The sequence below is a fragment of the Pygoscelis adeliae genome, unplaced genomic scaffold (assembly GCF_000699105.1).
Source record: "Pygoscelis adeliae isolate BGI_AS28 unplaced genomic scaffold, ASM69910v1 Scaffold172, whole genome shotgun sequence".
NCBI lineage: Eukaryota > Metazoa > Chordata > Aves > Sphenisciformes > Spheniscidae > Pygoscelis > Pygoscelis adeliae.
Window position 1 is genome coordinate 3,577,506 of NW_008824338.1, and position 16,491 is coordinate 3,593,996.

Below are 16,491 nucleotides of genomic sequence, written 5' to 3' on the forward strand. Positions count from 1 at the left end.
TAAAAGTCACATTCCAGAAGGGAAATAATACACTTGAAACTCACTTGAGTATTTACATACATATGTATTTCTCAGGCTACTAAAGAAGAGTGACAATTTCACTCTCAAAGATAAAATTCTTGCTGCACCCTCTAGCACGGTGGAATAAGAATCCAGGTTTATCACTGACACACTATGGAAATATGATTCTTGTGAACTAATGTATAATCAGCATTTTGCACAACTGTTTGTACTTACGCTATGACTGAATAACTACCCTTAAATACACTTCTTATAAAAAGGCAACACAGAAGTAGTAATTGGTTTTATAAAAAATGCTGCTCCAAGATTTCAGGTGTGCAGAGCTGTAAGTTTACTTCAGAATAAAACACAGACATAGGGGAGAATCAAAACTTTTAGAGTTGTACTTGACCATATATTTGGACAAAGCAGAATTACACTGCATATAACAAACAGTAAAATTTCTTAAAAGTTGTTACAAATATTTTACTTTCTACCTGTACGATCATTAACATAGTTTACTATATCAAGATTTTTTTCTAAAGGCTTAAACCAAAAACAATCCCTCTAAACTACTTTCCAACAGTAAAATTTAAGTAAAATGCTTACATTCATTTGACAACAAAAAAACATATTAAAAATGTTGTGTGGGTGGTGCAAGAGCTGCTCTTTCAGCTACAACTTTCTTCCAGGGTTATTCCTGTGGAAAGAAAGAAAACAGTCTTGTTGTAAACTGTTAATAACCAAAGTCCAAAACCTTTTGAAGTGATATCCCCCCCCCACCCCCGACAAGTACTTGAGATACTGCAAGATAAAATGTCTAATCTGCAATTCACTAAACTGTTTACCTTTTCCTCTTTGCGTCTGTCCTTTTCTTCATTATTCTCAATCGTTTCTTCTTCATCTTCCACAATCCCATCCCCTTGGTATTTGTCATGTGTCCACTTCGGACTGCTACCTGACTTTTTGAAGTTAAAACGCCCTCTGCCACGCTGGAAAGTACCACGGCCTCTTCCTCTTTTGGCCCAGTAATCCACACCATCGTCTCTGTCATCATGCTACAATAACACCAGACAAAGAATCAGGTTAGAACACCTCTTAAATGTACCCCTTAAATGTTGGTACTCTATATCAAATTTATACTATACATAGAAAAAAACAATTAAGAGAACTTTTTAACAGTTCAGATCATAATCTATAGAATACATCATGAAGTATATCCTTACAATTCATGATGCTATAACTAATACCACAACAATAAAATTGTTTTAAGAGCCCTTATTAGCCATGGGTCTACTCAAATGTTTGGGAGTAACAAATAAGTTATCTGTCACTTATCTTCAGTCAGAAGAAAGAATTACTCACTAGTTTTGAGGAAAAAAAAAAAAAAAGATCTGTGATTTTAAAGGAAGAAGCTCTAGGAATGTGCTAGGATTTTTTTTTTTTTTTTTAAATTTTTACTTTAATGCAGAGACAGAGTTCTTTATACTTATTAAGGAAAGGTAATTGAAGGCAGTTTTCAGAAATCCTGCTTCAGCTGCACAACATAGGCAAACGAAGGTTAAACTGTTTAAATCTGACATTAACAAACAACAGTTGAGTTTCTCTGGTTAACAAGCTTAAAAAGTTTGCTATCTTGCTACCAAATATAGCCTTACATAGTTTGGTTAAGTCTTCTGACAATCATTCCGTGCACTGCATGAACACTACAGACAATTATTTAATATAAAAAAGGTTTATATTTAGAAGAGTGAGGTACACTTGCTTCAACATCTACTTTTTTTTTACTTGTGATTTGGAAAGAAATCTGAACTATTAAACACACACCACACCTATATAAAGCAGTTTATTAACAATTATATATTATAAGAATAGTTAAAGGGTAGCTTTTTTTAATTAAAAAAAGTTTTTAGAAATGAAAAATAAGTTTAACAGCTACAGTTAGTTATTTGTTCTAGCTATCATAGAATTTCTTAGCGTTTAGATTACCACATCTCTTTCCATGTTTATAGGTCAGCCAATTTTATATATGTGCGGGGAGACAGAGGAGAACTCCTTGTACAAACATCCAAATTGTGATTGCATTATTTCTTGGATTACCTGTTAACATATTTGTGACAAACTATAATGCTATAGGAGGTGGTCTGATCTTCACTACTTAACATTTTTCAATGGTGAAACAATATCCTTAGAAATTTGTATTGTTAAGGAAATCAACTGGAACAGAAGCTACATACTCAGTATACTACACTACTTACTGGGTGGTTACATCAACAGTCCTCCTTTCATAATCCAGATGGGAAAAAGGCATCAAAACTAAGGCAACTTTCTCATGACTATCACCCTACTCAACTAAGAACAGAAGGACTGCTAATAACAGAGTCAGCCTACATACATCCACAAATACTGTCAGCTTTTCCTGATCTTCCACTTTTGCAGACTTCCAGACAAATCTAATACAAAGCTTGAATGCCAGACAGACACAAATCCAGGAAAACACAGCACAAGCCTTTTTGGTTTAAAATTTGTTTTTAATAATTTCAGTCTGAGTCTGCCTTCTTCCCCACTCACTGATTAAAGTTTTGGAGATTAATTCCGTGTCAGGCCTCAGTTATTGGCAGCCTGCTGCAGAAAGACACAAGAGAAACAGAACCAGGCACTACAACAACCCTGATATTCTCATGGTTACGTATGTAACTGAAGTCCCTGTGTCTACATGCATGCTACTTCTACGCTTGTAGAAAATTTCAAAAAAAAAAAAGCATGCATAAGATATCAAGCTCTCCACACCCACCAAGAAGTATTTCTTGCTTTTTGGGGTATATTCAGGGTCCCATTCCTCTTCCTTCGGTCTCTTCTGAAAAGTAGTATTTGAGTTGCTGGGACCAGTATTTGTTCCAGCAAAGACTCCTCTGGCTCTTCCTCTGCCCCTAATTCGAAACTGATTAACCAAAATGTCATTTAATCCATTTACATAAAACCACAAAGAAGAGTTCAAGTTCTCTATTACTGAAAATGCTCTTTCTGTGCTTAATTACAGTATCTGCAAGTGTAAAGCCATTTCCAAATTTACATATTACCTTAAGTAATATATTCAAGCATTCACTTTGAAATAATAATTCTATTAAACTTAATTGAAACACATTTGAGTTCTTGGCATAAATTCACCCACAACCATCAAAAAGGAATTTCGTTTGACTGCTGGTAAACCAGTGTGTTGCAACAAAAGGTCAGAAGAAGCTTCTGAAGCTGTTCACAGGCAAAAACAAACAGAAAAACTAGATTGAAAGAGGGAGAACACTCTCGGGGGGGGAAAGAAAGGTCATTTATGGAGTCAGTCATACTGGTTATGAGAAAATTATTCTAGAATACATACAAACAATGCAGTTTTCAAGTAAGTATATCCACTTTGTGTTACGCAAACATTTTCAATTGAGATTCAGAAATGTACTTCAGGCCAAATTAAATTTCAAATGAGTAAATTCTTTACTCAAAAATCAACAGTATGTACAGTACAGACTAGCAACGCTTGAAGTGAAAGTAAGCATCTTAAATATTCTTTATAATGAATTAACAGGATTTTAAAGTGTTAGGCTATAAAGTCTCACAGCAATAAAGAAAATACTTAACTCAGAATACACTAAGTAGTAATATATACAGTTCCCTCAGCATGTACATTTTTAGCTTGTAGAAAACTTTAAACAAGAGTTTATATCCTCCATTCAAGGGGAGAAGAAAGGTTAGGTTGGGAAGATAGACTATGAAAACCTGCAGTTACTACAGAACTATTTCCATAAACAGCCTAGTTAAAAAACACAGAACTGGGTTTTCAGAGTAACTGTACAAAAACGTGACCGGAAATTAATTTCAGCTGTTAAAAATAAGTATGTTCCATAAACACAGACCAAAAAAGGTACAACTAACTAACTTGAAAGAGGAGTATTATGCACACTTAGTTCCACAAAGTTCCAACACTTCTAATGCAGACTTTATGCTGGACAGTTTTAAAACTACTTTGAAATCAAACAGACTGAAAGACAATCTGTAAAAGGCTCACAAGACCCAATCGAATACACTGCAGGCAAATGAAAAGAAAAAAAAAACTTCTTGGAGAATCACTTGGAAAGTGACGGACTATCACCTGAAGAAAACTGTACAAGAACGGAAATACTACATGCTTTATTTCCAATAGCTTTGAAACCTTTACAAAATTAGGGCACAACAAGCAGTATCACAGTGGGGGGAAAAAAGGATGTAGAGCCAAAATGATAACAGAAGTGAAAAAAAGAAATAAGCATTTCCTGGTATTAGGTCCTACAATCTGATTCCCTTTAAGAAAAACGTTTAGAGCTTTCCTCAACACTGGATTAACGCTCCTCCCCTCCCAAGTCATCTGCGAGGTGAAATCCACTATGGTGTTATCTTTATGGACTTACTTACTGTAAAGACCATCACAAAAAGGACAAGTACATTTTCTATAGAAAGAGAAAACTCCTTTTGATCAGAACTGTTACACACAGAATTCTTGAGGAGCTGGACACTAAAGACAGTGTCCTTAAAAGACTCTACTCATCCTTATTTCTGTGTTGCTACTTCAAAACTGTTCATGATGTTTATGTACAAGAAGCCTAGAATTAAACATTACAGTTCATCAGCAAGCGTTAGTGAAAAATCATTGCTGATTTAACATGAAGTTGACAGCTTATCTTACATTAAAGTCTCCCCTATCCAGCAAGCTATGCTCTCCCAGTGTATCGAGGCTTCCTGCTTTATGGAGGATTCACAATCAAAACATTTTTACTCCAAAAGCAAAAGGAATGCAGCCACTATTAGCCTGAATTACAAAGACATTCCTACACTAGCCAGCCTGTATGTTTCAATACTATCCACGCTGTATCCCTAAAGAGAAGATTTGAGTCAACAGGTTGGCCTATTTAGATTCTCCTGTCCAGACACAGTTTGTTCAATAAGCCTGTGTGTGACCACGTATGTCGTTGGGGAACATTCACCAGTTATTATTGCATAGTCAGAACTGGCAGTCACCAGCAGTCACATTAGTAGAAACCCATTAAATTTCCAATTCACATCTACTTAAGTTTCATGTAAAGTAGCATCTCTTTCACAATATGTACAATCTGGTTTTATAAAGCAGTAAGGCTTCCACCAATTACGAGTTTTCTTCAACTGATTCTCTCTGAGAGGAGAGAGGGGTTTTAAGCTCTACTTTTGGTTAACTCAGTGCCACTAGCTTATACAGCTAGAAATTGTGCTGATGATGTTATATTTGATGCCTACACCATCCAAGGGTTTATACATTTATGCCACATAGCTGTTCCTTAGTATAATTACATTAAAAAGTAACAAGAAAGGAGGAAATCATGCATTTTTAGTGCTAGAAATCGAACTTTGAATTTTCTTCTAAGTAGCTACAGTTTTTTAGATGGAAGATTTGAACCTTAACTCAAGTGTTGCATACCCCACATGCATTTCAGACACCCTTGCGTGTAGCTCAAAACTTCTTTTACACTACTACAATGTACATTTATACCAAACAATATGCCTTTTAGCATTATTTAGTCTTAATTACAGGCTACATGAAGGAATTATTGTGAAAGTATGAAACTACTCCTACCCATTATGTAAGCCTATTTGACATTTTTTCCCCACCCAAACATGGAACTTGCTTTTTTGTGTGTGTTTTGTTTTAGCTTTGGCGTTTTTTTGTTGTGGGTTGTTTTTTTTTTTTTTTAAAGTGTTCCTTATCTTTTCAAGGCCTCCTTTATTGATTCTTAGTCTTTCCTAATGCTTCTACATTTCCCAATTAAATATCAGTAATTACATTAACATGTAATTTTTAATGTTAAGATTTTTCCGAAGACTACAGTGGTCAATATGTCACTTTCCAAATCACAATGCTAAAAAACATTCCAGAGATAAATGAATGAGCTTTCATGCTCACTGTGGCTAGTCCAGGCCAAAGAAACACTGAAAAATAACAAGTATACCACCTCCTCTCCTCAGTACAGCTGGTTCAAGGTTGATGTGTATTTTTAGTTATGTGCCATTCTCTATTTAACAAGTTGCATGCATCTCACACAAAGGAGGGCAAAACCAAACTGAAAAATGACAGGGAGAAACAGAACCTGCAGGGAGTTAAGGAGGTAACAGATCACAAGACTTAATCTTTACAGAAAGGTAAATTTTCACATCCTGTTAGGAAACAACGTAATTGCAAAAAAGCAAGGAATAAATAAGCAATCTTTTTCCCCACCCTTACACTAGGGTCTCTAATGGCATGCTAATGCATATTTACACACCAATTAACTGCCATTGGGCAGCACTGGGGAAAAAAACAACTTTTCAGGTTTGGTACATTCACATAGCAGTGATTCTTGAATTTTTATGAAAGAAGTCTAGCCTAACATTAATCACTGCAACACCTCATTTTATCTGTCATACTATTACTATTGGCAAAGTGTTCATAATTTGGGGGAAGAATAAGAGAGCAACTTACAAAAGTGCCTCTTGGCCTGTTGACTCCTGCAAAACCAGAGTATTCTTTCTGTTCATGGTGGGTTTTGAACTCTTCATCTCTTTCCTTCTTGCAATCCTTTTCTTCTCGAGAACTGGATGAGGAAGAAGATGGGGAGGAGGATGGGGAGGACCGAGCACGGTCTTGATCTCTTTTTTGTTTACTGAAAAATAAAAAGATAAACTGTGTGCTATTTTAACAGTACTAGATAGTCTGCAACATGCTAAAATATAGAGAGACCCCTTTTAGTATATGAAAAACTATCCCCCTTCTGGTTATAAAGTCACATATAAGTTACATATTTCAGATGTTAAGGTGAAGTATAGTTCCACTTTCCAGCCTCCTCTTACACATTTAAATGCACTAAATGTATATTATTGCTAGTGAGTTGGAAAGCAGCAGTCTGCAAACTGCAAATACAGTTTTTCTAGGTTTTGATGCCATGAAGAGATTTTGTTACTTTTAAGATCTGCCTTTCTTCTGAGGCAGAAAAACAGAAATTGAAGGGAAGAAAACCCTCAAGGCAAAGTTTTACAGTAACTTTACATAGTTCAGTTTGCACACTGTTGAGAAGATATGGTGTGGGCTTCCCTACGCAGATGGCTATATGGAATTAGCCAGTGGAAGGTAACGTGGATACCAAAGTCAGAAAGTAAATGGGAAACAGGAAGCATAAGTAAAAATTCATTGTATATCCAGTACAAAGCAGGGAAAAAAAAATTCCTACAGCAAGACTTTTAGTAACCCCATAGTGGTACTAATTTGACCCAATTTACAAGATTTTAATATCCTATTCAAAGGAAGGTCATACCTGAAGTAACTCTTACCACTGCTACACAGTATCCACTGAGACATGCTAACATTCTTTTCTTAAGAACAGCCCACTGGCTTTAGACAAAAAAAAAAAAATCCCCTTCTCACCCATGTTAAAACCTAAGTATCAGTAAGATTCTCATACTCTGGGTGTTATGAGTTGAAAAAGTGCGGAATCAAGCATAACGAACCAAAGTTCTTACACAAACTGTTTATAGAAATGTACTGCATTGAAGTCCAACCTCCTGATGTAGCCTGGATAATAGGACAGATTAATTTGTCATTTTTTTTTTCAGTGTTAGCTTGCTATTCCAAAGTTTTTGTCCTCATCCACCATAAGCCGTGTAAAAGACAGATAATACATATTTGCTGTAAAACAAATAATTTTAATTGTTTAAATTTAAATGTTCCATTATACATTGAAAATTGAAAGCAATTAAGCTTACAATTACAAAAGGCTAATTAGAAGCTAAAAACCTATATAGGGACTTCAAATATTTACCTGTCATCTTTGTAAGATTTGTAATCCTTGTAATCTTTTGGAGTTTTCTCCTGCTTTCTTGACCCACTGGATTCCCTGGAACCCTTTGAGTCTCCTCGCTCTTTACTTCGTTCTTTTCTACGTCGGTCAATGTCATGCCGAAGATCAGCAGAATCGCACCTTAATTTTTTATCTCCCTGTAAACAAATAAATATTTTGGAACAAAATTCTGAAATAAAACATCCAGAAGAGAATCTGAATGAAAAGGCAAGTTGTGCATCAATTTTCAAAGCAGCGAGATAGAATTTACCTATTTTTCAACAAACTCTTCAGCACACAAATTGACTTTAAGTGAAGGCCCTTTACATGCAATGGCTAGATCTAAAAAAAGAACAGCTAAGAATTTCAGTTTCAAAGAGGCATTTCCATCAAGCCAATGGGATATCTATTTTTTTGATGCAGGCAGTCCATAATACATGGTTTGGAAGGATGTTTAAGTATTCATTTCTTCTGGTGAACTATTTTTAACAGAGCACAAGCACCTTTGCAATTCAACCATACTATTCAATGACCACCTCAGTACTTTCTTCTTTTCCCCTTCTATTCTTTGTCCTTGGGCAGCTTAGTGCCACAAAATGGGGCAAGAAAAGTCCAAGAAGAAAGGAAGGGTGGGAGAAGACTTGACCTTACATGCCACGTTACCAATATAGCAAAATCACGCTACATAAACTGGCTTCTTGGTAACATGTTTTGCTCAAAGGAGAAAAAAAATTGTTCTAAATGCAAGTACTCCAGATACGATAAATACAAATTATTTTTGTATTTTTATACACAAACTTGAAGTTCAGAAATATAGATAGAATGTTTACTTAGAACCTACTTTTTGACTTTCTTCTTTAAAGACTCTTTCTTCACCTGCTAAACGGGTATGCTTCCTCAGGGTACTTGGAGAGATGTCAATCCTCCTAAATGTAAAATAAAAGCAGTGTCTTGCCATATGTGTATGTCACTGTTAGTGACCTCAGACATTTCTTTTCAACAGAAAACTGAGAAACAAGGCATTTTTGCAGTAGAACAAACTTTTTGCATGTAAAGCCCCACCATCAGAATACAGAAGCAGACTAAAAATTAAAAACCTTGTTTTTAATTAAAAACCTCTGTTCTGTGTGAAGTATGCTAAAAACACAAAATACAGAAAATAGGCGGTTTGATTTTTCACATTTTAAGTACAGCTTTGAAGATACAAAAAACATTTAACGAGTTATTTCAAAAGATCAGTATATGTGGCCAGTTGAAAATCCCCCCCCTCGCCAAGAAATCATCAACACTATGATAGTTTGCTGTAAAGTTGAAAATAATTAACAGTTAAGAAAACTTACATAGAGTTGATACTGAATACAGAGCTAGTATGTCCTCACATGCAACACAATAGTACACTGCATCAAAAAATTACAGCACATGATCAGAAACTACATCTGCATGCCTACCTTCTTACCTTTCAGGCTCTCAGATTTTTCAAAAAACTGCTGTAAATTAACACACACAAAAACTAAAGTAGTATGAGATGGAACATTTCACACTGAAGAATAAAGATGCATGTACAGGGCTTCTTTTCATCTTCCAAGACATATGCCCCTCAATATTTGAGCACTGCATGTGAGAAAAGTAAATATATCCCAAATGAGATACAGAGGTAGAGAAGACATCTGCTACAAAACCACAGATGAAGCCAGACTTGGCTCGGATGAGCTCTCTTTTACAGAAGGTGGTTTTGGTGAGGTTTTTTGGTATTTTGTATTTACACAGAAATTGACAAATTACTCCATACAGATTAGAAAAAATATCTTGGGTTCTCAAAAGAAATATTAGCACACGTTATTTGAAACACAAAGCATCTACATATGCAGTTAACATATACCTATGTATTTCTGGGCTCTTTTGCCGGGTGCAGTGTTCTTCAGTAGCTTTTTGATACGCAGTGAACCTCTCATTTAGGGTCATTCCAGCTGACTTGAAGTATTGCTCTGTTGGTTACAATAGAAAAACACTGTTTCATTAGTTTAATTCAACTGACAGGTATTTTACTCCTGACAGAAAGGCAAGTAGCAGGCAAAAACATAGTATTTCCAATAAATCTATCAGGACAAGCAAATGTGGTGTTCTCCCTATTTTTACACATTCTGTAACCCAAACAAAGTAACAGTGCACAGCATCACTGCAAGTCTACTTATAACTATGCCATGACTGTATTACATCTAATTCAAGCATCATTTACTGACTGGACTTGCTGATTTTCAATGACATTTTCCTCTGATGAAAGAGAAAGGAGCAATTTCTTAACAGTTATTTTATACTTTGCCCATAAGAGAAAATGAAGTTACTTTGAGTCATGAATACTTGCAGTAAGTACATTTTACTACTCATCTCATCTTTAACTTAAAATAAGAGTTAATTCAGTGAAAACACTTAAGTAATGTATGCTTCAATAACTACATGAATGACCTAACGAGTCATTTCTTAAAGGAATACAATTTCTTGATTTGAAGTTGTGATGATAAACGATCCAAGACAATTAACACACCTATATGTAAATAAATTCATTTAAGCATCTGGCATCTTGGCAAACTTGACAACTTCGCTGACAAATTTTCTCTTTCCTTCAGAGACAGTTAAATTAGCAACAGCAAAACTCAGTTTTTAAACCAGCTCAACAAATGTGTTTAAATGTAATATAGAAATACATAAAGTCATGAGCTATGAAATGTTACATATGAAGCAAGCTATCTGCTTAACAGGTCAACATACATCTGTATCAACTTACCGCCCGGCATCCAGTATTTGTCTCATAACCAACCATTAAAACTTGAAACGGCCACTACAAGGGTAGTGCCTCAATCATAATTCCATCAAACACAGGAATTTGAGCTAGCAACTCTGTTTTTATGCCATTTTTGCCAGGAAGACAGAAGGTTCAACTTTGCCTGTTTGGCATCTGTATCTTTCAACAGCTATTTTACTTTTGTAACATGGATTTTGCCATTTCAAAACACATTCCAGGACCTAGTTATAATGAAAAAGAAAACATCACTGGGCATTTTCAGCTCTACATTAATAAAGAGCTGTTCAGACTGGTCGCATCACACCAATAATGAACACAACTTCAATTTGTCAAAAGAGTTACTAAAATCTGATCACAGACCACAGTAAATTTGAAACTTAAAGAGAGGTTCTGCTTTCAAAAACAACCATAACTGTACATATTCTAAAAACTTGACCAGATAGGCTGTTAAGCTGTTACATTTACCAGGTATTTGTTTAACATACAAAAGTTTACAGAAAAACAGTCTATTCTGTGATCAACATGTGAGTTTCAGGAATATTATTTCACCTGCAGCCTACATACGTACTATATAAGCAAAAATTTACACCAGCTCTCATTGGATTGAGCCTTAAATCTCTTTACACATCAATAAAATAGATACTTTCACAACAAAGATCATTATACTCTAAACAGGTGTCCCAATAAGAATTTTTTTTAATCTAATACATTATCATAATATATTATTGTTGACTATTACTTTCTTCTTTGTAAGTAATTCAAAATGCAAGAAATCATCTGGCCTTAGTAATCTGAATTTTGCCAACAACTTGAGACTTTTAAGGGACGCTTAGCACATACTTCTAGCACACAAATCTTTGCAATTTTAGAAGCTCAAGCATCTTAAAAAACAATGCTTACAGACAGATATGCTGAAACCGGTCACCTAATTAAGCATTTCCACATTGCCCCTTTGCATGATACGGCAAAATTATTTTCACCAGCAAATTCTTCCATATTATCTCAGTACATTGAACACAAGAACAAGACAACAGCCCAGTGAAATAAAGTACATGCTAGGGGAAAAAAAGCATTTAAAGAAATCCCCAGGTATCCTCACTGGACTTTAAGGAATTATCTATTTTTGCATCAGAAAACTTTGACAGGATATGTGACCTAAATGAAATGCATCTACTTTGATGGTTTGGGTTTGTTTTTTGGTGGTTTGGGAAGGGGTTTTGTTGTTGCTTGGTTGGGGGGTTTTTTGGTGTTTATAGTAAGCAACAGCCACTACTGTTAAATCAGAAAATAATTAGTGTATAATTCATCCAATGGAGGTTTACTTAGCCACTGCCAAGTTCCTTTTAAGTGAAATTCCTAGCTCCAGCACTACACTACTGTCAAATATGAATAAAATGCAATATCATAGTGTATTTTAGTATCATTTAGAGCACAATTTTCCTTAAATCTTACTGTTTTGAGACAAAAAAACCCCTTCTACTAAGAACCTGGAAATGAGCTCTGGGGTGTTCCGGTGTTCCAAAAGCAATGCCATTGTATTTACAGTGCAAAAGTCACCTGTCAACCCGCACTGCACCACTTAATATAAAATTGTATGTTAGAGCCATTCAAATAAAACTAAGTAAAAGATTGACCAATGTAGTATGTTTAAACTAACTACACTGCAAAAATTCACACTTTATATGCTACTTAGGCTCAAAAATTTACCCAGAAACATAGTATAATTGCTATTATGCTCTACATTGCCTGGGGTTTTTTTTTGATACTACCTTCTGCGGTTATTATTTTTACGTGTACCTCAAAAAGAAGAAAGTCTGACTAAATCAACATTAAAAGAGGGCTGAAATCTTCCTGTTCTAGAGACAGCAAACAGGCTTAAATGAAGTTGTCAGACATGTATTCGGTACAATAAACTGAACACATACCTTTGACATGATGAACCAAGGACACAATGTGCTGAATAAATGACTCTGACGTGCTTTTGCTGGCCTGTGGCAACTTAATGTGGTCAAAGATGGATCGGAACTCTTGCTCCTTCTTGACGGAATGGACAAGTGTGCTAGCAAGCAGCCTGTCTTTAGTCAAGGAAGCAGGTCTAAAATGCATCAACAACAAAAAGACACACAAAAAGAAACCACTAGTTTAAATAAAGATGAATGACACTGGAGGCAGGTGGAGAACCACACTGTAAAGTGGAATAATTTACCTATTGGAATCATCAAGAGGTACCGGTGCCATTTTGAGTTTAACTTCAGGACGATGGGAGTCACTGGCTATCATTTTGATCCTAAGTGGGCTCTCCTCTCTGAAGGTGGATTTTTCTCTCGCATCCAGATTCTTGTGTAGAGGGGGACTGTAATCAAAGAGTTCTTTGAGCTTTTCAGACTTTACCTGCTCAGGTGACTGAGTTTCTTTCTTCATCATTAGTCTCTCAGAACTCTTGTCTTCTTCCTTGTGCTTATCTTTTGTTGCACTAGGCCTTTCCACTACATAGCCAGTCTCTTTAAGCTTATAACTTTTCTCATCTCTAAATCCATCGCTCTCTCTATTGCCCTTGATTGATATTTTAGATTTGTATTTGGCTCCTTCCTCCTCAGCATTCCGGTGAGATGCAGTAGGAAAATTTTTACCCTGATCTGCTAGGACAGACTTTCTGAACTGTCTGTAATCCTCTGTCTCCTCTGTGTCCTCCCCTTCAGAGTCATTAAACTTTTCTTTCCCAGTCTCTTTATCAACGAAAAAATCTAAAGTTTCCTGTTCCTCCCATTCCCTTTCTCCCTCTGTCCTCCCTTTTTCTGATCCTCTCTCCTTCTGGGCCTCCTTCTCCCTGGTATTACCCCTATCAAGCAGGTATACTCTAGACTCTTCATCTGTGTACCTGTGGATAGCAAAGAAGAGACTGGTAACTCTGGATTGCATTCATTCCAGTTCACTTGCATTCCTCTTTTGTGTCAATTTCACACCAAGAAGAAGAAAATACATTCCTCTGAGCAATTCAACTTTAGCATGCAACACTTCGCACACCATTAACACTGTACCTACTATCATTTATGTACTGCTGGAGGCATCTGAAGAATACGATGCCTTTCTGTAGAACACCTAGAAATTCTCTGCTTGAGTTTATAAAAAAAGCTAGTGGTTGGTTTGTTTGTTCTTTCTTAATCGGTACCCAGCTTCACATACTCTTACATCAGTCATTTTTTCCATCAAATTCAAATGAAATTTGATAATTCAGACTGCAATTCATTTTTGTACTTCTTTTAGTGAAAAAGTTAAAGGAGTACCATAAAAAAAAGTGAATGATTTTCAAGATCCTGCACAGTTCTAAGAGAATTCCAAAATCTGACACAGGCTTAATGCACTCACTACATTGTGTACAAGCAGGGAACCTTTAGAAGGCAGCTCTCCTAAACACAGAAACACACTTACCAATTAATTATTTCAGCCACTGCCTTATCTATACACTATTTTCACATAGGTCCCAATACATTCACCAAGTCAAATACATCTAACCCAAGTTGTATTTTTGATCTTCTAAGCAGTATATTTTTACATAATAAATCACTGATGGGATAAATTCATTTAAAAGCCTACAATCAAACCTATATAGCATAGTCACAGCTTTGCTCTATAATTCATAAGAAATCCACTAAGTGCAAATCACATTAGAAAGGAACAGCCTAATGTCAGTAAGACTTTTACAACTTTTAAAAATTACTACTATATCAAACATTTTAAGAGCAAATTTAAGAATTTTACATTAATTGGAAAATATACATTCAACTTTAAATACGTTGGCCTTCACGTCAATAGAATTATGTTCCAAGAATACCAAGACCTACCCTCTTTCATACGTAATGCAAGTCAAGGCATCAATGTTGTCATATTGCACCACACAATTAGCAATGGATGTTGTTTATGTCAACAAAGAAATCATTGTACAACATCTGCATTTTCAGACTTCCAGAAGATTTGCATTTCAAACTACATGAAGCATTAAAATTTTAAAATACTTGAACAGAATTCACTATCAAACAAGCAAGTCTGATGCACTATTCCAATTAAGATTTTTCTTAACAGTAAATGGAATATAAGAAAACACACTGTAAAGGAAAAGCACAAACCAATTTTTCTTCATGTCCCTATCTCCATTAGCCAATGGCCAAGAACTTGAAGCATCTTAGGAGAAGGCACATGTTTCAAGCTCCAACCAGACTAAAATTAGTAGTATTTACTCCACAGTATTCCATATTGTGTTTTTCAAGGCACAGTGATGATCTTGTCAAAACTCTGTAACAGACAGCATTTTAAGAAGCAACGTTAGGCTTATAATGTAACTCTTACCTTTTCATAAACTTTCCACCTTTTGCAGTTTCCTGTTCGCCACCCTCAGGATAAAATGACCGCACTCGAGCCTCCTCACGGGGAGCGCTCTGTGATGGGATTGTCTTTGCAGGGCTTCTCCTCGAAGGGATGTGATGCAATGGGCTATTCTGAGAAGGACTATAACGGCTAGAACCATTTCCAAGAGAACCAGAGCCAGACCTCTCAGGACTATGCTGAATGGAATGGGAATGTTGAGGTGTGTCCTTTGCTGAGTGGGCTGTACTAAGCAAAGGGGCATCAGAGCAAGATGAACTCTGACTAGGTGGGGTGGCAATAGAAGGACTATGGGGTGACCTTGGACTGTTATCATACGCTGAAAGGCCAGGCCAAATGTCGCCAGAAGCTGCTGATGATTTGTTAAAATCGTCAAGAGACTCTGATGGGTCATGTTCAAATGTATCTTTCTGTTCATCTTGTGATTTATTTTTCAAAGGGCTATCTTGCAAAGGAGCCCCTTCAGTTTTCTTTGCCTGCTTTTCCAGAGACGCACGTCTTTTGGAAGAGACAGGTGATTTGCTGTATGGGGATGAAGAACGAGATGAAGAGGACCTTGGGGACCTGGAAGATCTGTAAGATCGACGAGATCTGCTCCGGGACCTCTGGGAAGACACAGACCTTCGTTTTGGACTTCTGGAACGTGAACGGCCACGCCTAGGGCTTCGGGAGTGTCTTCGGTTCCAGACAGGCCTATAACCTCCACGATGGTATCTACCACCTCCTCCTTGATAATACCCTCTACCTCTTCCTCTGTAACCATAGGGACGTCTCATTCCTCTATTATTTCTGTAATCTCTGCGATAATCTCTAGAATAAACACGATCCCTGCTGCGAGATCGTGAATATGTCCTTGACCGAGACCTAGAACTAAAATTAAAAAGCAGACATTAACATTTGACAATTTGAGAATTAAAAAAAAAAAGTGCCTTGACACTAAATGCTAGATTTCTCAAATGCAGTCAGAACAGTAAAGGAAGCGGACTAACAGTCTTAAAGTAACTTCTACAATCTATATTTATTGTTTCTGTCTCAAAGGATTGTAATAAACATGTCTATACTCCTAAGGACTGTGAAACTTAGACTTCAGCATCACATGATTAAGACATTACCAGCCTCAGTGGCCTGCCCTTGCCATTTTATTACAGATTATCACCACACTGGAGCATGGCATTCAGTTCCTCAGCCACCATGGTTCACAGCCTGGAACATGAAGTTACATGACACCCAGTTTAATATGCCAGCCTGTGGACAGCAGCTGATGAGGCAGTAAACATTCAATTCAGCCACTTCTTTTACGGGAGATGGTAAAGTCCACCAGTAAGAAAGATGAGGAAAAGGCTGGAGGCAACTGAGAAAACAAGATATAGCAAAGCTTATCTGCTGAAGCCTTAAGTTAGTCCAGATCTGAAAAGCTGCATGAGAAATACAGAACAAGTCACAGGG

The 16,491-nt window shown here is 36.3% G+C and overlaps 1 protein-coding gene across 8 annotated transcripts in view; it reads right to left on the reverse strand.

Annotated features, from left to right (window-relative positions):
• Nucleotides 1-328: 328 nt before the first annotated feature.
• BCLAF1 (BCL2-associated transcription factor 1) overlaps nt 329-16,491 on the reverse strand; it is a 26,821-nt gene continuing 10,658 nt past the window's right edge. For 2 of the 8 annotated variants that reach the window (XM_009319082.1, XM_009319083.1), the window contains exons 4-13: nt 15,010-15,915; nt 12,872-13,543; nt 12,591-12,760; nt 9,745-9,850; nt 8,707-8,791; nt 7,848-8,023; nt 6,515-6,695; nt 2,795-2,941; nt 849-1,058; nt 329-700 (exon numbers count right to left, since the gene is read on the reverse strand). In XM_009319082.1, the coding sequence (XP_009317357.1) occupies nt 695-700; nt 849-1,058; nt 2,795-2,941; nt 6,515-6,695; nt 7,848-8,023; nt 8,707-8,791; nt 9,745-9,850; nt 12,591-12,760; nt 12,872-13,543; nt 15,010-15,915 (2,659 nt within the window). In that variant the 3' untranslated portion in view covers nt 329-694. Of the gene's footprint in view, nt 701-848; nt 1,059-2,794; nt 2,942-6,514; nt 6,696-7,548; nt 7,715-7,847; nt 8,024-8,706; nt 8,792-9,744; nt 9,851-12,590; nt 12,761-12,871; nt 13,544-15,009; nt 15,916-16,491 lie in introns of those variants that run through there. The other 6 variants (XM_009319086.1, XM_009319087.1, XM_009319084.1 and 3 more) reach the window with 3 other exon arrangements.